This window comes from Ciconia boyciana, chromosome 10 (genome assembly GCF_034638445.1).
Source record: "Ciconia boyciana chromosome 10, ASM3463844v1, whole genome shotgun sequence".
Lineage (NCBI taxonomy): Eukaryota > Metazoa > Chordata > Aves > Ciconiiformes > Ciconiidae > Ciconia > Ciconia boyciana.
In genome coordinates this window covers 22,825,070-22,847,879 of record NC_132943.1, presented here as the reverse complement: position 1 = coordinate 22,847,879, position 22,810 = coordinate 22,825,070, and the positions used below count along the sequence as shown (strand labels likewise).

The 22,810-nt window shown below is 36.4% G+C and overlaps 1 protein-coding gene across 1 annotated transcript in view; it reads left to right on the top strand.

The window, feature by feature from the left end:
• LRP2 (LDL receptor related protein 2) overlaps positions 1-22,810 on the top strand; it is a 133,270-nt gene that overhangs the window by 42,829 nt on the left and 67,631 nt on the right. The window contains exons 12-31 of the mRNA XM_072874134.1: positions 660-883; positions 1,699-1,905; positions 3,570-3,772; positions 4,409-4,549; positions 5,493-5,696; positions 6,587-6,779; positions 7,962-8,087; positions 8,384-8,514; positions 9,278-9,415; positions 10,319-10,600; positions 11,784-12,023; positions 12,715-12,834; positions 13,219-13,335; positions 14,083-14,460; positions 15,376-15,624; positions 16,799-17,010; positions 17,498-17,682; positions 18,617-18,845; positions 19,945-20,122; positions 22,160-22,288. Coding sequence (XP_072730235.1) covers positions 660-883; positions 1,699-1,905; positions 3,570-3,772; positions 4,409-4,549; positions 5,493-5,696; positions 6,587-6,779; positions 7,962-8,087; positions 8,384-8,514; positions 9,278-9,415; positions 10,319-10,600; positions 11,784-12,023; positions 12,715-12,834; positions 13,219-13,335; positions 14,083-14,460; positions 15,376-15,624; positions 16,799-17,010; positions 17,498-17,682; positions 18,617-18,845; positions 19,945-20,122; positions 22,160-22,288 — 3,886 coding nt within the window. The remainder of the gene's footprint in view (positions 1-659; positions 884-1,698; positions 1,906-3,569; positions 3,773-4,408; positions 4,550-5,492; positions 5,697-6,586; positions 6,780-7,961; positions 8,088-8,383; positions 8,515-9,277; positions 9,416-10,318; positions 10,601-11,783; positions 12,024-12,714; positions 12,835-13,218; positions 13,336-14,082; positions 14,461-15,375; positions 15,625-16,798; positions 17,011-17,497; positions 17,683-18,616; positions 18,846-19,944; positions 20,123-22,159; positions 22,289-22,810) is intronic.

Here is a 22,810-nt window from a genome sequence, read left to right as displayed (position 1 = left end):
TTACCCAGTGATATAATCACATGATTACTATATATATAAAATGATCGTGTTTATACTGTTTGCTTCATGTAGCTGTGACCTTGCATGTAACATAACAACACTATTTCTTCTTGAGCATGATGCTGTTAAAATTAGCCTTAAATAAAGGAGACCAGAAGCAATGCTGAGCCTTCTCCTTTCTGTCAGGACGGGGAGCTTTCTCTTTGCTTTGCAATTTCCCCTTAGTGGTTGGTGCAGTAAGAGCTCCCCCTCTTGTTTCTTGTCACTGACAAGAGCTTTGCTAAAGTATGTTCATGTTTTTTCAATTAAGGAAAATACTGGGTTTTGCTAGATTCCAGGAAAGCAAGATTCACTTTCCTCATCTGTTTTTTTTTAATCCAGCAATTTGTCATGTTTGCTAAAGCACAAGGCTGTTTTAGTCTGTTACCTTGTCCATTTTGCCGAAATGCTGGTTGAAGGCAAGCTTCCTGTGGTTTTTGCATTGTTTTCCAAATTTCTGCAAAAAAACCTAAGCTAAGGAATAGCTTAGTGGTTAACTTGGTTGGATCTAATGGCCAATTGTGGATCTGTGCTCAATGTGATGATAAAGGACAAGTGCCATGTGTCTTGTGATTTGCAAAACATCATGTGGGCACTGATGATATTTGTATTGTTTTCAGGTTTTTTCTATTAATATTGATGGCTCTGATTTCCAAGAAGTTTTAAATGTTTCAGTTGACACACCTGAAAATCTAGCGGTGGATTGGGTTAACAATAAACTATACGTGGTCGAGACCAGTGTGAACAGAATAGATATGGTTAACTTGGACGGAACAAACCGTGTGACTCTTATTGCTGAAAATCTTGGAAATCCTAGAGGAATAGCACTTGATCCAACTGTTGGGTAAGTGATATGTGTCAGGTAATGGTAAAAGATGTCAGAAATTCCTTTATTCCCATGCAAAAGGAGGAGAACTAAGAAATAGCTAGGGTGGTCATTTTAGAATCACATATAACATGTTTTAAACATTTACATTCTATCCTAATCTATTCTACACCTTAAATTGTTATATGGGAGGGCTGTGCACTGCTTTTATTCCCAGTATGTGGAATCTGTTTTATGGCTAGAGTTGTATGTGCATGAGCAGCTCTGAAAACAGGGGAACTGTGGAATTGCCCTGCAGAAGAGTAGAAGTTATCCCGAAAGATTTCTGTTGTGACACCATCCACAGATCTCCTACTATCTTAAATAAAGTGGTGGAGTGAAGCCAGGGAAGCTAGTGTCTCCCAGCCCAACAGGCTTCAAAAATGTATGTGAGCCATGAAAACTTGGATCCTTGGAGAATGGGAAGAGGAATTTCATGCAACTTGTAGTGATGGGTGCTGCTTTCATGATGCATCTATTTGTCACTGGTTTATTTCTGGCAGTGCACTTCTTAAGTCTGTATTGTACTAAGGAAACTCAGTATTTCTGAGGTCTTTTGGGTAAAAACATGTTTCTTTCTAGATTCATTCTATAAAAGAAAATGCAAATTACTTCTTGGGCAAGAGGTATAAAGTGTGTTTTCATAGTATGCCAGCTGAGAATCAAGCTCTGTCCTGAAAGGGTGCTGGTTTTAAATTCCATGTAAAATGTCATTTTTTTGTAAAATCTCAAGGAAACATGGGACTCTTTTTTTTTTTTTTTTTTTTTTTTTTTTTTTTTTTCCCCCTTTATAGTTATTTGTTTTTCTCAGACTGGGATAGTCTGTCTGGTGATCCTAAAGTGGAAAGGGCCTTCATGGATGGCACAAACCGTCAGGATTTGATAAAAACAAAATTAGGCTGGCCTGCTGGAATAACTCTGGATATTGTATCAAAGAGACTTTACTGGGTTGACAGCCGGTTTGATTACATTGAGACTGTAACTTATGATGGGCTTCAAAGGTAGGAGAAATATTATTCCTTGGAGGTTACAGATACGCTGATTATTTTGTGTCTAGTTCAACGAAAGATTTGTCTAACAAAATGAGATACACAAAGGATGAAAATTACAACCTAATGAATGCGATGCACCTTGATATCTATGATGTCATGCTACTTCTAGACAACCCTTAATTCCTCCATCATTCTTTGTCCTTTTTCTACCTTGAATACCTATTGCACTTCTTTTATAATGTACTTTTTTATAGTCCACCACTACAGTACACATTTTTATAGCATTTGCTTTTCATTATTTTTGAATTATATACATTGTCTTCCATCATAATTTCTTTGCATCTTTTTAATGAATGAATGTATTTGAAATATTCCACTCCAAAGCCTCACTTTGTGTAATGGGTATTACATAGTAGTACATACATTACATTACATTATCTTCTTATATTTTATAAATCTTTGCTGTCAGAAATTAAGTCATCACTCACCCTGTTGTGATGCTGGGGAAACTATATCACAGCATGCAAGAAAGGAGTCCTTGAGGTTTTATGGGACTGTGTCTTATAGTATAGTGTTTAGAAGCCTGCTTATCTCTGCTTCTGTGATTAGTCTCTGTTACTCAAGCACAAGAAAAAAATTGTCCCCTTTAGCATATCTCCTACATATTGACTTGAAAAACAGTCCTCTGCTCCTTTGACGCGTTTATTGCTCAGTGCATTTTTTCACTTACAAAATTATAAAAATAATGCTGGTATCTTTGCTCCTTCATCAGGGTTTAGTAAGACAAGAATATGTTTAGTAAACTCTCTGGTTTTTGGAGATAAAAATTTATCACTCACAGCAACACCAAAAATCTTGTAGATGTTGTGCAAGAGGCAATGGCATAGTCTGCAAAGAATGTTAAAATAAAGCTTACTGTCCACTTGTGTCACAACTTGCATGCCTACACATGAACCTAAATCACCTGGGAAACTGTTAGAGCAGAGCTGTAGAATTAATCTGATTTTGTAGACCTTCCTTTATGACTCCATGAAAATAATATTCTAGTGTTATTGTTATGTATTGCGTGAGGACTTAAATGTATCTCTCTATCTCCTAATATTTATCCGAAATATATTGTCATAATACCTTGCATAGAATAGATACAATTTATTAGCATTTGGTTTTCTTTGGTTTTGCATGGGTGATTAGTTCAAGGCAAAAAAAGTGTTTTGGTTTTTGGTTGGTGTTTTTTACTGCATACATAGGATTTTATTTTTGGCCAGTGGCTGTTGCAGCCATAAATTTTTTACATTCAAGAATTCTTGAATATTTCAAATTGCTACAGATGTCTTTGATTTCCTCTGTTTGGCCTCCTTCTCTAATTTTCTCTCAGTAATTATGAATCTTTTCGTACATTTTTGAGTCGTCGTCTTTACTCACTGTGTTTTCTTGGAAATTGCTAACACTTTTGATTGCTCTGTTTTCACTGCTGCATCTTTTATGTTTATGTACCCTGTATATTTAGCTTCATCTCTTCAGTTCATTTGGTCTTTTTCATTTGTACTTTGGCAGCTTCTATGTAGAAGCAAAAGCCAGTGAATGAATTAATAATCCTGTATCCTTTCCTCTGTTAATAAAGTTATTTTCTAGATAATATTTTGTAAATAATTTTAAAATCGCCTTTATAACAGGAGAACGATAGCTCATGGAGGCTCACTGATTCCGCATCCATATGGAATCACTTTATTTGAACACAATGTTTATTTCACTGATTGGACCAAAATGGCGGTGGTGAAAGCTAACAAGTTTTCAGAATCTAACCCTCAAGTGATCTACCAGTCTTCACTGAGACCTTACGGAGTGACAGTTTACCATGCTGCCAGGCAGCCATATGGTAAGACAGTAAGTAGATTATTAAGCGAGGTTTAGGAACTATCTTACCAAAAGTTGGTAAAAATGATAAGAGACTGTTATTTTGCTGTGAAGAACTAATAATTACGATACATACATATGTATTGTAAAACTGGACTGGTTTTTATCACACAGTGGTTTCATCCAGCTCCTGTAGCGAATGAACTGTTAAAAGCAACATTTGGGGGGGGGTGCTTATTAAATGTATTGATATTTGGAAGAGTCAAACTTGGGCTTATGAGCAGTATTGGTGTTAGGGACTTTTTTTCCTCAACACTGCAATGAGGGTGCAGTTGGAAAAGGCTACCAGCGTGAATGAATTCTGTGAGATATAATTCTGAAGTAGATCTATATGCAGAAAACTATAGCCCAGATTATGGCCTCAGTGCTGTGTACTGAGTATCTCTGTACAGAGATGATTACCTTGAATGCCAGTTAGCTCTGATGTGATTTTGGTACATTCCAGGGTAGAACTGGTGGTGTGTGATTTCCATGTGATGTAATTCCCACAGAGTCCATGTGATTTATTGTGGATGTTGGAAAAAATCCTGAAAAATCAAGATAATGATGCTATTAGGTTAATAGATGAAGTTATAATCCTGTCTGTATTATTTTCCAGTAAGAAATCCTTGTGGAATTAACAATGGGGCATGTGAACAGATCTGTGTTCTCAGCCACAAAACAGATAATGGTGGACTAGGATATCGCTGTAGATGTATACTGGGCTTTGATCTACATGTAGATGGACGACATTGTGTTGGTAAGAAAATGCCTTATGATTGTTGGAAATAGCACTATTCCATTAGCTCTAGAGTTATTTCTAGAACATCCTTCCTCTCTTCAATAGCTTTGTGGGTTCAATATGCCAAGGACGTCCATGTTTTTCCATCACAACTCTTGTTGACAGCTTTAAATGTAATCACATCTGCTGATGTTCATTTCAAGCCACAACAACTTAAGCTCACCACCTTTTAGGAGCATTTCAAGAGAGTTAGATATGGAATATGTGTAGACAGCTGTATGTTTAAGCTCTTAATCCTGAAATCAAGCATGGATGCTTGCTAATATGCAGATTTTGCATTATTTTGAACATGTAAGCCTGCTTTCCTGTGCAGTAGTGTGCACATTAGGTTGGTCGTCTCCCTTTGAACACATACGGTAAGAATAAGAGATTCAGTTTTGGAGCTGTGTGCTTCCATGAGCAATCTACTGCTTCCTGTTTGAGTGCAGAATTGTCACTGATGGGAGGTTTACCATGTGTATCTATTGGCAAATTAAGCCAGATATGTTGTCTATAGTTTTACTATTTGACCACGCATATATCTGGCTAGCTCAGATATGGTCTGGCTATATGGTGGCTCCACAAAGCCTGTGAGGTTTTTTTTTATAGATGATTGTAAAGAGGTGAGTACAGAACATGATTTCTGCTTCCATAGGGATAATGTTTTCTGTAAAGGTGTATTAGGACCACAGTAACAATGCAAGAGGAATACCTGACCACATCACCTAATATTCTGGGTTGGGTTTTGGTTTTCTTCTTCAGTTTTTAGGTCTGTGTATATTTAAATTCCTATTTTCTCATTCTTCTTTCTTCTATTTCCAGGCTATTAGTATTGCCAAAGGAAAATAGCTTTACAGTTAATTCATGCTCAATTGTCTCACCTTGTGAATAAGTAGAGTGTGTGTGATCTTTTCTTTTGCAGCTGTGCAGCAGTTCCTGCTGTTTTCATCCCAGCTGGCAGTGCGGGGGATTCCATTCAATCTCTCCACCCAGGAAGATGTGATCATACCTGTAACAGGGAGCCCTTCCTACTTTGTTGGAATTGACTTCTGTGCTCAGGATGACACAATTTTTTTTTCAGACACAAGTAAAGACATGATCTATAAACAGAAAACTGATGGTTCAGGTGAGAACCTTTCTTGGGAGTTGTAGAGTAATTGTGGTAAGGAGAGTAGAATATATCTTTCTAAAAAGAAGCACAAAAAGTCACATTGTGAGATACACAGATGAATCTCAGTGTCACCCTAGTAATCTGGAAAATGTTTGTCAAAAATGTTTGTTCAACTCATATTAAGCTTGAAGTCTCCTGTTATTTGACAAACTTGCTGAATGTGTTTGGGAATTAACTATTTGTAGCACTTCTCATAACTAATATTTGCCATCAGCAGTCTGTTTATGCAGACTAATATGCCTTTCAGTGTATGAAACTTGAGTTTCTCTTTTTAATTTCCCTATCTGGAGAGCAGGATGTTTGTTATGATACTGTAATACAGAAAAAGAACATTATGGTTGTGAGATTTTTGGAAGTCCTATTTGTGGTAGTGTGAAGAATGTTTCTCTCCAATTTATAATAATGGTCAAATATATATTAAGTTAGCATATAGTCTTCTGAGCTTGCTTGCTGCCTTGGGTCAGCGTAATGGTAGACTGCAGCTGACCATTACTATGCAAAGAGTAGGTAAGGTCTGGCTGTTGAGCAAGATGTCCTTACTGCACAGACCTGACTGACCTTCATTCATAAAACTCCTCTCAGTGTAATCTTAGTGACAGATTTTTCTCTCGTCTTTGGCTAGTCTTTATTTCTCCTCTTTTTGGGTTTGGCTCCTGAACATATACCTCCTTCACCTGGAACAAAGGGCACCCCCGCTCCCCTTGGTTATTGGTCTTTATATTAAGTAGCACAGAGGCAGCATTTTTACCAAGGGAAACCACTAGTTTTGTGAACAAAATACTGCATTCATGTTATTTCCTCTGTTCGTAAACATTTACCATCATTGTGTGTGTTATAAATTCTAGGAAGAGAAATCCTGACGGCTAATAGAGTGGAAAGTGTTGAAGATTTGGCCTTTGACTGGATCTCAAAGAATCTATACTGGACAGACCCTCGATATAGGAGCATTAGTGTGATGAGGCTGGCAGATAAATCTAGGAGAGCTATTGTTCAGAATTTAAATAATCCTCGATCAATAGTGGTTCATCCTGTTATTGGGTAAGTTTAGCTTTGATTCTCACTTGAAACTATACAAACAAATTTATGGTTTAAGCAGAATTGGTGAGGTTAGATTTAGGTCTCATTCTGGATTTCTTTTTTGGATTTGTGTTCTTGTCCAAAATACCATCTCTTTTCAGTTCTTTTGTCTTTATTTTGTTTGTTTTATTCTGGCCTAGGATTCAGCACCCAGAGGAAAGGGCAAGGTGATACAGATTCCACATGAAAGAAGCACTCAAAAGAATTCTCTTTAAAAGCACCAGTTTGTTTTCTTTATTCCTGTGTGTTGATAAACAGGCAAAAGAACTTTGTTTCTTTGTATCACTCAGATTAGAAGGCTGTTTCTCATAGTTGAAAGATAAAGTTTTCTGAATTATTTTTAATATACTTTCAGTTCCCAGAATGCTAACCTTGATTCCTTTATTTTTTCTATCTGAATTTCTTTATTTGAAACTTATTAGATACTAATGGTTGTATTTGATACAGACCTTACAATATGTGATTCTGTGTACATAAAATGAAGCCTTGCTTTTCTTTGATGGAAATGCTTAACTTCAAATTCAATACTCTGTGTTATTTGGCCATGCCAAAACAGCATTTCTTTCACAGCATAGTTCAGCTTCCTACCACCATACTACTGAATTTCTTAATTCTTGGATATTGAATGTTTAGTAACCAGATGTACTAGTTTGGAAGTAATCTCATGAGAATAGTGTTGAACTTGGATCCTTGGGTATCCTAACCTTTTTTGTTCGCTGCTTTGTAAAGTTATTTAACACTAGCTTCAACTCTTTGACTGTAGGCATAAGTCAAAAGGATCAGGAGGAAATTCTTTGTAATATATTTACAGGTAAGCATGAATTACCTGGAAGATGCATTTTTGCTTGATTCTTCCTCCCTGTCAGTACTTAAATGAAATCCTTAATGATTTTAACAAAGTTACAGTTACTTTATGTCTAAAGGGACAAACCACTTCTGAAGATTTGGAAGCTGTTGTACACAGGATAAATATTAATTGTTGGTACCACTACCAATTGAGGAGAGGGTCACATAAAATTGTATTTTTTTTAAGGTATGTGAAGATGTGGTACAAAGAAGAATGTTAATACTGTTCAAATGTTTGCTCTGTTTAATTATGTTATATCATTGGGTTTATTTGTCTTCTGACATGTGTCCTTTCAGGTATATTTTCTGGACAGATTGGTTCCGTCCTGCAAAAATCATGAGGGCCTGGAGTGATGGATCCCATGCCTTGCCAATTGTGAATACAACACTAGGCTGGCCTAATGGCCTAGCCATTGACTGGAGGTAAGGACAACACAGAAGACAGAGAACCTTTTTGAGCAAATGTGTTTCTTCCTTTAAACTGTTAGGGATTAAAAATAAAGGAATTGTGTCAGATTGCGTGCACTGGTACTTTTGTATTGAAGACCTTATTTTTCAATTTGTTGAAAAGCCTGCAAAATGTAAGATTTTCTCAGAATCCCTCCCCACACACCCCAATAGCCTCTTGTCAGGTTTAAGATTATTATCTGAGAAAATGTTAGTGCTTCCTAATGGACATAGTGTCATTTGAAGAGATATGACATTTTCATTATTTCTAGTTCTCTAAGGCTGTACTGGGTGGATGCCTTTTTTGATAAAATTGAGCACAGCACCTTTGATGGGCTGGACAGACGGACTCTTGAACGTATTACTCAGATGACTCACCCATTTGGCCTTACTATCTTTGGAGGTAAGTCTGGCATTGAAAAATATTACCTATTATTATCACAGATTTTTTTTTCATATGACGATCTGTGAGTATATGAGATAAAATAACATGGCCTTTGTAACACTGCTTATCCTATAAAAAGCACTGTTGAAAGTTCGTATTAAAAATATATATTTAGTACTTCTTGCTCCTTTTTAGGACTGTTTCTATGTATATTTGTGTTTAAATAATTTGAGGCAGATCAGGTAACTCTTTTAGTGCAACAAGGCAGATATGCTGTACTAATTCTAGCTTCCAAGGTGGGCTACTCATGCTGGACAGACAAGGTAAATCACCTCCCTAGAGATGATCAGCAGTTTCTGTATTTTATTAATTGTCTGTAGAGTTTATAATTGGATTTATATGTGTGTGAAGAAAGATGTCAGCATCTGACTGCTTTTGATTTTGTGGAAAAATATCTTCAAAAATATTCTAAAATTTTCTGGAAAGTTGTCTTAATGAATGACTTTTAAAATTGCCTTGGAATTTGAAATGTCAGTTGAGTCCGTTATATCTCAATTTAAGTGAAATCTGAGAGGATTTGTTTTTCTAAGTTATGTCTGCCTATGACTGAAGGACTCACTTTGACTGCATTAGTGATAAAAGTCCTTTTGTCTTTTTCATGAAACAGTTATGAAAACTTATTAAATTTACATGAAAAGCCTTGCAGTTTTTTCTCATGATGCTTGATCTTTTATGTCATATTGCTCTGTAATTGTTATATGTTAAATGTCTTTCAAAACAGGTTATGCCTATTTCACTGATTGGAGACTTGGTGGAATAGTTCGAGTGAGGAAGTCTGACGGAGGAGAAATGACTATTATTAGGAGGGGCATTAGTAACATTATGCATGTTAAAGCATACGATGCTCATTCCCAAATAGGTGAGCTCTTCTGTTGTACAGATGAAAGACATGAAATAGGGAATAATAGACAAAATATCAGGACAGCACGTTTCCACTCTCAATTTTAGAAATGGCTTTACTGAATCGTAACTGACATGCAGGGGAGGCAGCACAGGCACTTGCAGTCGCACGTATATTTCACTGGTTTGTGATTGTATGCAGTTTTCCTCCACCACTTCTGTTACTTTATTTATTAACCTTGTAAAATGAAATTATTATTCCATTGTATTTTGTGTAATTGTATCACCAATTAAAACCTTGTATTTCTCTTTTTCCAGTAGAAGTTTTAGTTAAACTGAACTATTTATTTTGAGGAATTGAGTAAACGTGTATTAGTCAAACTACTATCCTTAAAGTAATCACTGTGCATAAGTCTCTACTTTTTTCTTCTTTTCACTGCTGAATTGTGTGCAATTCTGTGATCTAAACCAAGGATTTGGTATTGTAGTTAATTTAGTAAAACACCAGTGCAGTTATCAAACACATGATCAAACCATATGCTAAGGCTTACCACCTATTTGGTTTCCAAAGATTGGATCAGGTCTCCTGGCCTTGCTCAAAGGTCCTCATTTGTGGTAGTATGCTTGTTTCCAGACAGTTGCTGAAAATTGGCAGAAAATTGGATGAAATTTAATAGTATGTTCTTGGCTTCCATAAACATTTGTGTCAATGGAGAGTATATGGAATGTGGGACTTACTATTATGACTTACTACTACTATTACTGTCAGTGAACTTGACCCTGTTTTGCAGTGTATGCAAAACAACTATTTGCTACAGCATTGTTTTTTGTAAAACATTCTTTTACAGTTACTATGCACTTTCAATAGTTCCCCAGCTGTTATCAGTAGTGTATACATTGATCTTCTCTATCACTTCTTAAGGCTCTAACTACTGTAATAGAGGAACAAATCCCAATGGAGACTGCAGCCATTTCTGCTTCCCAGTACCAAATTTTCAGAGAGTTTGTGGTTGTCCTTATGGCATGAAGCTGGCTTCAAATCAGCTGACATGTGTTGAAGATCCATCCAATGAGCCACCCACTTTGCAGTGTGGCTCCTACTCATTTTCCTGTGGTAATGGAAGATGTGTGCCTCAATACTATCAGTGTGATGGTGTTGATGATTGCCATGATAACAGTGATGAAAAAAACTGTGGTTCTTTAAGTAAGTAATCCCTGTAATTTATAGTTAGAATTTGTTGTTTGCAGTTCAGAAGGCTTATGATGGGTTAGTCTGATTTTGTTGGAATAAACTCCAATTTTTTAGGGTTGCATGTGTGGATAAATCCTGAAATCTACCTGGGAGATTAGTTACTTTGGAAATTATTCAGATAACTCATGGTAATATAGGATTCAACACTGGCCACCTAAAGAATGCATGAAGATATTCATATCTCACTAGTTCTCAAAATTCAATTTACAGAGTAACAAAAATTTATCTTCTAAAGAAAAAAGTTGTCTTTATTCTTAGTTTTTTGTAAATTTTGAAAGATATTGGAATATCACTTGCTTGTCTTATTTTGATGTGTGGGGAGGGACAAACCATCTTAATAAAGATGAAGACATTTAAAAAATAGCACCGTAAGAAAAAATAACAAAACCATACGCATTGTCTAACCTTCCTCTAAGATTAGAGCAGCAACTTTTATTTCATTTAACATCTGAATAGAAATTTTATGGTTTTCATTATATTTGGGCACTTCTGAACTATTTGTTACATCTGGATTTTTACAGTGAAGTGGATTAAAAGCACATTGGTTCATTTCCTGGTTTTACTGTAAAGTGTCCCTCACAAAATATTTTGTTGATCAAGTAAACTGAGAGAACAGTGGGATAGTTATAGTTGATAAGATATTGAAGAGAGGCTTTTATGACATTTGATGCTTCTTTCTTCAGAGTTAATTCTTTCGTTTAAATCACAAACAAGAAAATAGGACATTAATATAATGTGCTCCTTAATGCATAGGACTAACCAATATGACTAAGCTATAAGCTCTATTTCTTATTAGTGGGCTATTTTACAGTAACTAGAGTGTCTTTTGGGGAAAAGTATAAAGCAAATGGCTACTTGAAGAAGTTATTTTTCTTGTTCTTTAGATTGTTTTGAAGTGCTCAACAATTTAGGTTTTTCATTGATTCTTGCAGTTTAAAAAAGCTTGTAAGTATTCTGTACAGTTCTGCAGCATGTTGGCATGACAGACATTTTCATTTTAAGCAATGTGCATTTTAGAATTTGATGCATATTTTAGACATTCTATAAGTATACTAAATGTACTGAATACTCTGTCAGGGAAGGCAAGTTTTGGAGATCTTTATAAAACTGTCCTCCTATTTTGTTTTTTATTTAGACAATACTTGTGCTTCATCAGCTTTTACCTGTGCCAGTGGACAGTGTATTCCAGGTCGCTGGCGTTGCGATAAACATAGTGACTGTCTTGATGGCAGCGATGAATTGCATTGTCCTACACAAGGACCCACTTCATGCCCTGTAACCCTGTTCACCTGTGATAATAGAAGATGCATTCCTAGGGTCTGGCTATGTGATACTGATAATGACTGTGGTGATGGGTCAGATGAAAAAAACTGCAGTGAGTATCACAACTGTCTGGTTTTTCTTTTAAACAACTGTGTATGTCTACATAGATATGTCTGTTGGTGTAAGGATGATAAATGAAATTAGGAAGAAAGAACTAATATCTAAGTTAGACTAATATTTTGCAGTCCATAAGATGTGGAAAACTCATCTAATTTGAACTACCAGAGCCAAGTAGAATGCAGAAAAAGAATTAAAAAAAAAAAAAAAGGGCAACTGTGATAGTTATAACTCATGGTGCTGCATAATTTCATCTACTGCCATTTACAGCAAAAAGCAGCTAAAGCTTAGATGTTCTAAGCACTTGTTTCATGAGTGATCTCAGTAGTGACTAATGGTGTAGTCAGCTAATCTAGTCTGGAAGTTTTTACCAGAAGTAAGACAGTAGTTTTTCCATATACTTTCTTTAGCATTATTTACCACTGAGTGGAATCTTCTGTTCGTTTTGCATGAGTCCAAGCCTACATATGAGTAAAAAATTACCTGATACTAACGTATTACTGCTTGTAATTTATATGATTACTATGTAAATCATAGTAATTGCTTGTAAATTATATGATTACTATCACTAACTCGCTGCATTACATGCTGCGAGTTAGTGATAGTGTCCTTCTACTGTCTCAGTATTATGCTGATTTCAGAAGAGAGAAAAGAAACACACCTGTGTTTATTGTCATTTTTAATAGCTTTCACAGGTACTTGTGAACCCAGGCAATTTCAGTGTCCAGACCATCGCTGTATTGACCCATTCTATGTCTGCGATGGAGACAAAGACTGTATAGATGGTGCTGATGAGCATGACTGCAGTAAGTGTAACTTCGTTTGTTGAATGCCTTTTTATTGTTTCCCCACTCTTGCCCCCTGAGGGGTCTTTGGGGACCTCATGTTACCAGCTCCAAGATAGCAGAATGCATAATAAACCTATCCATAAATCAACCCTGTTTGTGATGCCTGTTTTAGCATTGTAGTAAGGCCTTTGATCTCTAGGCTGGTTGCAGAGGGCTGAAATCTGTTTCCTCTGTTTTCTGTAGATTCCAAGGTCACTGCATTTTCTGTGTCCCAGGGAAATCATGGTCTTCAGTGGAACTTGGACTCCTGATATCATACTGACTTGGGCACCTGTAGAAAAATTGGGTGCAGTCTAGCTCTGTAAAATAAATAAACAACTTCAATATTTTTTTATTTTGTAGTATATAACTGCAGTGCCACAGAGTTTAAATGTCTAAGTGGAGACCAGTGTATCAGCACTTACTACCAGTGCGATGGTGTTTTTGACTGTAATGATCACTCAGATGAGACTGATTGCCGTAAGTATATTGATGCTGAAAGAAAGGCTTCAGTTATTAGGTGATGCTTCTGACAATTTCCTTTATCTGCTATGTCAAATAATTGGCACTACTGTCCTTAAAACCTCAAAATTATTTTTAGGGAAACCTGTCTATAAATCGTTTTTCTGAGCAGAAATTTCAAACACAATACGTTCCATCTCGAGAGTAGATTTTTCTGGCGAAGAGTAGAGTTTGCATTCCTTTTGGCTCTAACATTTTGTTTTACTTGGCACCTCAGTCTCAGGGTTTAAAAGTAAAATTAAGAAGTCAGAAAACTGAAAACCTTGTATGCATGACAGTTAGCTTGAAACTTTTCCTTGAGTAATTTTTTACATTTAAGTTAGTTAAAGTGTTGCAATGCAGGGCAGTGAAAACTAGTTTCAGCAAGTAATTTCATATTTCTTTGGGCATGTACATAGATATTGATATATAGCGATATCAATATGTGCTTGCTCAAAATATAACAATAGTTGAATTGCCTTGTTCACCATATTATAAAGTAGGAGTTAAATTGGTCAGATTCTGAAATGTCACGTAGATTGATTGACTGTGATTCTATGGCCTGATCTCAAAGCAGTTCTTAATAGTTCTTAATAGTTCTTAATAGTTCATACAGTTCTTAATAGTATTGTAACTACTTATGCAAGAGATTAACTGAACATAGTGATTTTGCTTCTCTGTCTAAAATTGAAACAGCTTCTGAACTGTTGAATGTCACTGTTTTAGCTACAAGACCACCAGGGATGTGCCACCAGAATGAATTCCAATGTCAATCAGATGGCAGTTGTGTTCCTGCTAACTGGGAATGTGATGGCCATCTTGACTGTGCAGATGGCTCCGATGAACATCATAGATGTCCTGCCAGGACCTGTCCTCCATCTCTTTTCCGCTGTGATAATGGCAATTGTGTCTATCGAGCATGGATCTGTGATGGTGATAATGACTGCAGGGATATGAGTGATGAGAGAGATTGTCCTACTCAACCCTTCCGGTGCCCCAGCTGGCAGTGGCAGTGTCCAGGTCACAGCATCTGCGTGAATCTGAGCAAAGTATGTGATAATTCTGCCGATTGTCCTAATGGAGCTGATGAATCCCCATTGTGCAGTAAGTTACTGTTCAAGCATCTACTATAGCCTTCTATGTGCTACGACTTCAGAAAGAAATGGAATATTCAGCATGCTGTATTTAGTGCAGCAACATTTCTAGCAGAAATTGTAAGCGCGCTGAAATTAGAGCTCAAATTACTAAGCGGAACCTGCTTGCAGTGAAAGGAGACTATGATGGTGACTGGTGAATTCATTAACTATGTCCAATCTTGAATTCAAATATGAGTTCTCCTTATTCAAATGTGACTTCCACTGACTTCAATATAGGTTTTTATATAGCAATATGGGAATGAGCTTTGTGTTCCTGAACACGTTCACTAAAGCATGGTATGCTTTAAGTTTAGATGAAATGTGATTCAGTCCTTAATATTTTCTTTTAAATTTCTTACTTCAAAAATCATGAAAAAAATCTAAAAGCTCACATGTAGCCAGAATTTGTATTTATGTTGATTATGAATTGATTTAAGCATAATTTTTTTCTTTCTTTCCTTCTTTCCTCCTTCTTCTCTTTAATCAATGCACATTCTCAGATGAACCCCAGCCAGGTATGATTATAAATGATTTTAAATTATTGTTTATTAATACAATTTTAGGTTTGGAGTGGCATAGTAAATTTTTGTATATTTCTAGCTAGTTTTGAAAAATTTGTTATAAATGCTTAGACAGCCTTCTGTTTAGCATTCATTTAATGGGATTCAGTTGTACATACTATGTTGTTACCCGCCTTTATGTGCATTGTGTGTGTTATATTTTGCATAAGGGCCTCAGTCCAGTCTCACATTGCATAACTGATGGTTGTGCAGTCATGTTTTAGCAGCAGTCTTAGGCTAGTCATGCAATTGCAAAGTATTAAATTTAGCATAAGAAGCTTTTGTTAACTATTTGCTTATTTCCTTCCCCAACCCCATTTCAGATCAGGAGAGTTGCTCTGACAATAATGCCGGCTGCACTCATGAATGTATTCAGGGACCCTTTGGAGCTCAGTGTACCTGTCCTATTGGATACCAGCTTGCAAATGACTCCAAGACCTGTGAAGATATTAATGAATGTTACCCTCCAGGCTTCTGCAGTCAGCATTGTTACAATGAGAGAGGGTCTTTTAGGTGCTACTGTGATGAAGGATACATTCTAGAAACCAATGGGAAGACTTGTAAAGCAGCAGGTGAGGAACATTGATGTCAACCTAAAGAATGACAACAGTGTCTGGAAAATGTCCAGCTTTGCCTTTTTCATATTGTTGTCTTTTAAAAGAGCTGATATAAACAGCCACTTAAAGTTGTTCATGGCACCTGACCTTGAGTATTAAAACTGTTAGCTGAGGGGTTAATTGGAAACTATTATTTCCTTGAAAATAATATATTTAAATTAACACTGTAATTTTTAACCCTGGAATGATCAAAAATAATATTCTGGAGAAAAGCAGTGCCAGGCACCTGTAAGCCATAGGTTAAAATTTGCTCTTTATGAAGTTCAATGCTCACAGAGTGTTTAAATCCCAGCCTTTCACAAGACTTGCCTAGTGCCTATGCCATACTTTGCTCATTTCTAAAGAGCAACAGACAGCCTAGCTGTCCGTTGTTCTGTATCTCTTACGTATCTCGCTGACAGTACGGAGGAGCCATACACCCAGTGGAATTTGTCACCACAGGTTTCCTGGTTTAGGGATATACTCAGGTTGTGGAAGACTCTTGCAATTTACCTGCAAATGAGTTTGGCCCTTATGAATACGGAGTTTCTCATAGTTTGTTGTCTTTATGGTTGCTACTCTTCAGTTGTTTTTCAACAGCTTATTAGTGTAAGCTGATGTACAGCCATCTAACCACAGCAGCCTGTGGCTTTCCTGTAATCTGTTTATTCTCCTCCCCCCTGCAGTCTAAAGGGGGAAAAAAGAGCAGGCTGGCTAAAAAGGAGGAAGAGCCAGGCTGAGTAGAGTAACTGATGGTACAAAGAACTTTGGGGTTTGAATCAGGACTGGGAGCTGAGAGTGGCTTATGGAGGAATGAGGGTTGGATGTCAGCAGCAAACTGGTTGGACTATGGGGAAGAGGAACCAAGGTCCAGATATGAGGCTGGAAGAGGAGTCCAGTAGAAAGAGTAAGTGATGGAGGAAAGGGTGCAGAAAATCCAAGGTAGATCCAAAAGTCAGGATGGACAGACTGGATATGATAAAATATCTTGGCCTGAGAATTGATTTGAATTTGTCCTTTCAATATGTATATCTAGATACAATAGCTTTGATGCTATAAAGCCATGTCAAATTACTCAGTGTTTCTTTTTCTATACAGAATTACTGTTAAATAGCTTATTGGTTTATTTTTATTTCTTTTCCTTTGGCAGAGTCTGGGAATCTTCTTTTGCTGGTGGCAAGTCGTAACCAAATTGTTGTGGATAATATCACCTCTCAGTCACACAGTATTTATTCTCTGGTTCGGGATGGGAGGAATATTGTGGCTATTGATTTTGATTCAATCACAGATCGTATCTTTTGGTCTGATACAACACAGGATAAAATTTGGAGTGCTTATCAAAATGGGACTGACCGAAAAATAGTAAGTTTCACTGAGCTATTCTTGTCTCTTTGTTGCGGAGAGAAAATGAAGACACTGTATCTTCAGCTAACAAAGGGAAAGAGGGAAATCCCAACATAGTAAGAAGAGAGATAACATAGATAAAGTGAAACAACACTGTAGATACTAAGCCAACATTTCATACAGCTTTTTGAAAAAGAAAACTGAATGCTTTCAAGAAGCCCTTTTTTAACATCAGGCTATAAGTTGATTTTCCTATTAGTAGATGCTAACTTCTTCAATAGACCCACTGAAGTTAGTAGGATTGTATGGGTATATGCTTTGTCAGCACTTTGAATATGTACATTGTGACTCATTCTGCATAAGAGACCAAGAAAATGTTGGAGATTTGGTTCCCTATTTTCCATATCTATAGAAATGGAAAGGGTAAAAAAAGTTTAATATCAACTAGTTTGTTCTCTCTCTCTCTCTCCTTTTTTTTTTTTTTTTAATTTTTCTTATTAAACAGGTGTTTGACAGTGGTGTCACCGTGACTGAAAGTATAGCGGTAGATTGGGTAGGTCGCAATCTTTACTGGACAGACTTTGTTCTGGAAACAATTGAAGTCTCTAAAATGGATGGGAGCCACAGGACTGTGCTGATTAGTGAAAATATAACAAACCCAAGGGGACTAGTGTTAGATCCGAGAATTGAGTAAGATTTTTTTTTTAATGTTTTGTTTTGAAAAGATGCATATTTTATGATGTAATAATATTCAAATTTGAGATATGCCCAAATGGTATTGTAATTGTAAAATGACAAGTGGAAAAGAAAACGTAAGACAGTTTTTTAAAATAGTGTATTTGCAGAGTTGATTGAATATTTAAAGATATATGGTAATTATTTGTAATCTGTTGCTCTGTTTCACTGTAACAAGATGGTTATTTTTCCTGTGAAACAGATGTTCCTACATTTGCTTTCTAGTTAAGAACTATTAATGCAAAATTCTGACGTATCATTATCAGTTGGTGGTATACCACAAACTTACATGTAATATAATGTGATATGCCTACCTGGCAAGGAACAGCTTCCTTCATAGCCCCAAGTCTAAAATAATTACCTATACTGTATTAATGTTATCACAAAAGCACCCTCCCATTTCAGACAGCAAGTGGCATAGAGCAAATGGAATGTTATGATTTGAACTGTTCACGTACAGACTTTTACTGTTTTTTGAGCTCTTCAATGCCTTGAACTCTGTTTACTGCCCGCCACGTGGGGCTCTTCAGTTATAGCACTGTTAACATTATCAATGCATGCCTGTAAAAGTACAAACCCATATCAAATTATTATTTAGCAACTGGAGAATCAGATTATGATCAACGTTTAAAAACAGTGATAACAGTAGCTTCTATATGCTGCTGTTATTGACAAGTGAAAACATCAGTAGAAGTATTAAAAGAATTTTTACAATAGAAATTATGGTAATATCTTCAGTAAGCATATTGCTGAAATTATTAATTTCAGTATCATTGTGTAGGACTTTTCTTAAAAATGTCTCTTTTTTGGCTAATGAGTCTTCATGTAACATTTCTCAATAGGCAGCTAGGTTTTTTTCAGATTGGTAACCACAAGTTACTTTTTTCAGTGCTCATGTAATGTTCTGGACTGACTGGGGCCAAACCCCTCGAATTGAAAGAGCCAGCATGGATGGCAAAATGCGAACAGTGATTATTAACAATAAAATCTACTGGCCCAATGGACTCTCCATTGATTACCCAAATAAACTCCTCTATTTTGCTGATGCTTATCTTGATTATATCGATTTTTGTGATTACAATGGAAACAATAGACGACAGGTGGTTGCAAGCGATCTGGTAAGACATTAATAAGAAACCATTGTTTTCCCCTGTCCTTACTGATAGTACTTAAAAACGTATTTGCACTGTCATAGACTCGGATGTATTTTTCTTCAAAAGACTTGGGTGAAGCAGATATGAAGTATTTTAGCTGCTTGCTGCAGCTGGAAAAAGAATTGTGTATCCTATTCACAGTCTCTCAGGAGATCTTGAACAGAACCTGGAGCTGAGTATAGACTTAATGCTTTAGATCGTTCTCATTTGTTCTGTCTGCATGCATGAAGTCTAAAGGTGACGTCTGACACTGCTGCTACTAGCTGGTGCATTTGTTGTAGGCAAATACAGTACCAAAACCTGGAAGAACTTTCCCCAGTCACCTTCTGTGAGTGATGATTGCTGCTATTCTTGACAGCAGTGAAGGGTTTTGTGCTGCCAGGACTTGCTGCGTGCAGGGCACTTCATGAAGACCATCCCTCTTACAGGCTGTCTCCTAATGAATTGCTGCTGTCCCTGTACCAGCACAATAGTTCAGATGTTCAGTTGGTACGCATAAGCTGGTATAAATAACCACATGTATATTTTCAAGAATTGAACCTTGGGGCTTTTATTTTTGGCTAGAGAGACAATTCTTGTGAAATAGGAGCTGGTGCAATCTTTCTTGCCCCACTCCTAGTTTTCTGAAATTTAGATAAGCCACCTTCTTCGACCCTCTGGTAAATTATAGGGGAGCTTATCAGAGATGCAAGGTCTTGACAGGTCCATAACTCTCACTAGACATTTTCTCTTGTGCCCTTGAAAATCTACAGTTGGGTCTTTATCTGTTGGTTCCCTGTGTTCTGCCCTGCAGTCAGACTGCTTTGTTAATTCCTCATGCTGTACATCTCACAGGGTCTATTTAGCATTTTCATTGAAAAAAATATAGATTTCCCCCATAATTAATGTCTTGTTTTCAGGCAATAGATGGTATTTAATATTCTTTTGCTGAAAAATATCTTTTGAGACACAGCTGCTTTTTTTCTTATTTTTTAAAATTATGCCCAGCTCTGTTGTTACTTCATTGCAGGCTGTACATATATAAATCTCCAGAACTAAATTGGTAAACATCCTTGCCTTTTAGATATTGCAGCATCCACATGCTCTAACTGTCTTTGAAGATTTTGTGTACTGGAGTGACCGCTATACTAATCGAGTAATTCGGGCCAATAAATGGCATGGAGGAAACCAGACAGTTATGATTTATAACATTCATCAGCCTTTGGGGCTTGTGGCAGTCCATCCTGTAAAGCAACCTAATGGTAAGTTCAGCAAAACAACTTTGGTAATTACAAAAATAAGCCATGCAGTAATGTCATGCTTAGGCACTCCTGGAATCAGTCTTGTCAACAAATGGGCTGGGTTAAAACAAGCAAGTAATTCATACTATTGACTTGCAGCTGAAGGTCATTTCAGCCTGTCCAACCTGCTGAACCAGCCTCTCCAACCTAGTGTTTAGGGAAAGTAACCTAGGCAGCATGTAAGCATAATGACTAGCCAAAAAGAATAATAGAGAAGTAGTATGTACCATTTTCTTGCACTTTGTTTTGAAAGTTTTCGTAAGAAAATTGGAGCATTTTAATTTTTTAAATTTGTCTTTGTGTGTACCAGACACAGTTTCTTATATGTTAATAATATCATTCTTTTAGACAAGATTACTGTCATCAACTGTCTCTGAAAGCACTTTTACATATTTTACTTAATGTAATAATAATAATAATAAATAAACCCCTTCATTGCATTCAGGATTCCCTCTGAGATCATATGCGGGTGATCTTTTGCAGCTGAAAGACTGTAAAAAAAAAAAAAAGAATTTTTTTTTTCTTTCTGTTAGGTAGAGTTATCTTCCAAATCAGACTTTTCGTCATTTCACGGCATGACTTGAAGAGTGGGAAATACATTGACAGGAATATTGTCTTTCATTTTCTGCTGTATTTCTTGTGTATGGAGTGTTTCTGATTAATAAATATTACAATAAGAATACTACAATTTTTTTTTTTTCCTCAAAAACTTTCATACTGGGGAGGGTGGAGACTTGCATCTGAGTAAGGCGCTAGTAATTTCAGCACTATATTTATTTTGGAAAAAAATCTTCCTCAATCATGTTCAGAGCTAAAGCCACTTAGCAATCTCACTGCAAATTGTTCAGTCACCAGAGGGTACCATTAATTTATACATCATAGTTCTGGTTAAAGAGGTTTTATTTTACAACCCAAGGTTTAAAAAGCTTTCTACCACTGGTGGAGAAAATTGTTTATTTTTCTTCATTGTATTAAAATAGTACATTTTATGATTTTTCATTTAGAATTGTTCAGTTGTACTTTATGTGGCCACACAGAGAATAAGGGAATAAAGCACTTGCAAAATAGCAAAACATGCTAATGTTTACAAATGAAGAAATAATTATTTGCTGATTGAAATTCCAGATGCAGTATTAAAACTGTCATCCACTATCCTTTTTTGTAAATCGTTAGATCTTACACCAACTAGAGTTTAGATTTGTTATACTGATGAGATGAATAATTTGCTTACAGTTTGAGTTCTGAGTTTATGCCATTGTTTTATTGTCGCCTTGTTAATTTGTTTTCAGTTCTTGTTAGTTTTTATATTAGGAACAATTGTGTCATTTCCTGGAACTTCCAAGCTTCTTAGAATAAGGCCTGCTGCAATTGCTAAGGATATACTCAAAAGCTGATTTTTATTTTCTTACGAAGATGGCTCATCCTGCAAACTCCTCTTGAGCAGCAAGTTTGTGGAAGTGATCTAAATGGTTGAATTTCAGTGTATAGTAATAATAGCAGTCAGTAGAGACTCTTTTTTACATTTTACAAGCTTAGACTGACAGTTTCAAAGTGATCCAAGAAATTATGCATTGAACTCCCACTACCTTTGAAAGAGTTGGAGGCAACTGTTTTATCTCTTTAGTTTTCTCCAAGAAGCTTCAGTAAATAATTTAAATCCCCCATCTAGAAGAGTTATAATGATCAAAGACTGAAAATCCTGCAGGCCTCCTGGTGCAGTGAAGAAAAGTTTGAAAAGGAATTTGAAAGATTTTCTATGATGCAAAAAAATTGAAAAGACCACTGTGGTAATGGTACTGGTTTTACATGAAAAATTATATCCTGTTACGAGTGTATTGTATTGCTTGTGGTTCTTGGAAATAACTTAATTTTTTAATTTTAAGGAAATAGCAAAACTGATTTAGTGCTGGGTTGATATTATCAGTAACAATGAGATTGAATATTCTTTCCAGTCGCTCCTGTTATTACAGTTGCTAATACTTTCTTTTTTCTTTTCAGGTATCAATTCTTGTGCATCGTCCCCCTGTAGCCACCTCTGCTTGCTTTCTTCATCTGGACCACTTTTTTTTTCCTGTGCTTGTCCTTCAGGATGGATGCTTTCTCCTGATAACAGGAACTGCATGAGAGGTAGGGCAGTAATAATGAGAGATGAAAAAAAAGACCTGACACTGTCAAATCAATCCCCCTCTCAGGGAAAAAGTGTACTTCAGATCTGTGGGCTGATGCTCATGAAATCAAAGTTTGGGGCCATTCCAGGCAGACTTCATTTAGGATGCATGGAATGTACTTGGCCTAAAGGTTTGGAGCCAGGTTTTGGAAGGAACTCAGTCAGAGATTCAGATGCTTCATTTGGGGAAAATGGATGAACTCAATTTTCTTCTAAGCACTTTAAAGAAGCCACATTTTAAAATTTCTCAACACATTGAATGTTTTGCTGTTGGAATACATCTGGAAGGAGCTTAGTATCAGTTAAAAATAAAAACATACTCTGGCAGAATGTTGTCCTTCTCATTATAAATATTCAGCCTGGAAACCTGTTTTTAAGAGTTGCAATTGTAAGAATGTCAGGATGCAGGACTAGAAGGGACTTTCTTGGTCACTCAAGTCTGTTTCCTTCTTGTCCTTGACTACCATATCATATGTCCCCTT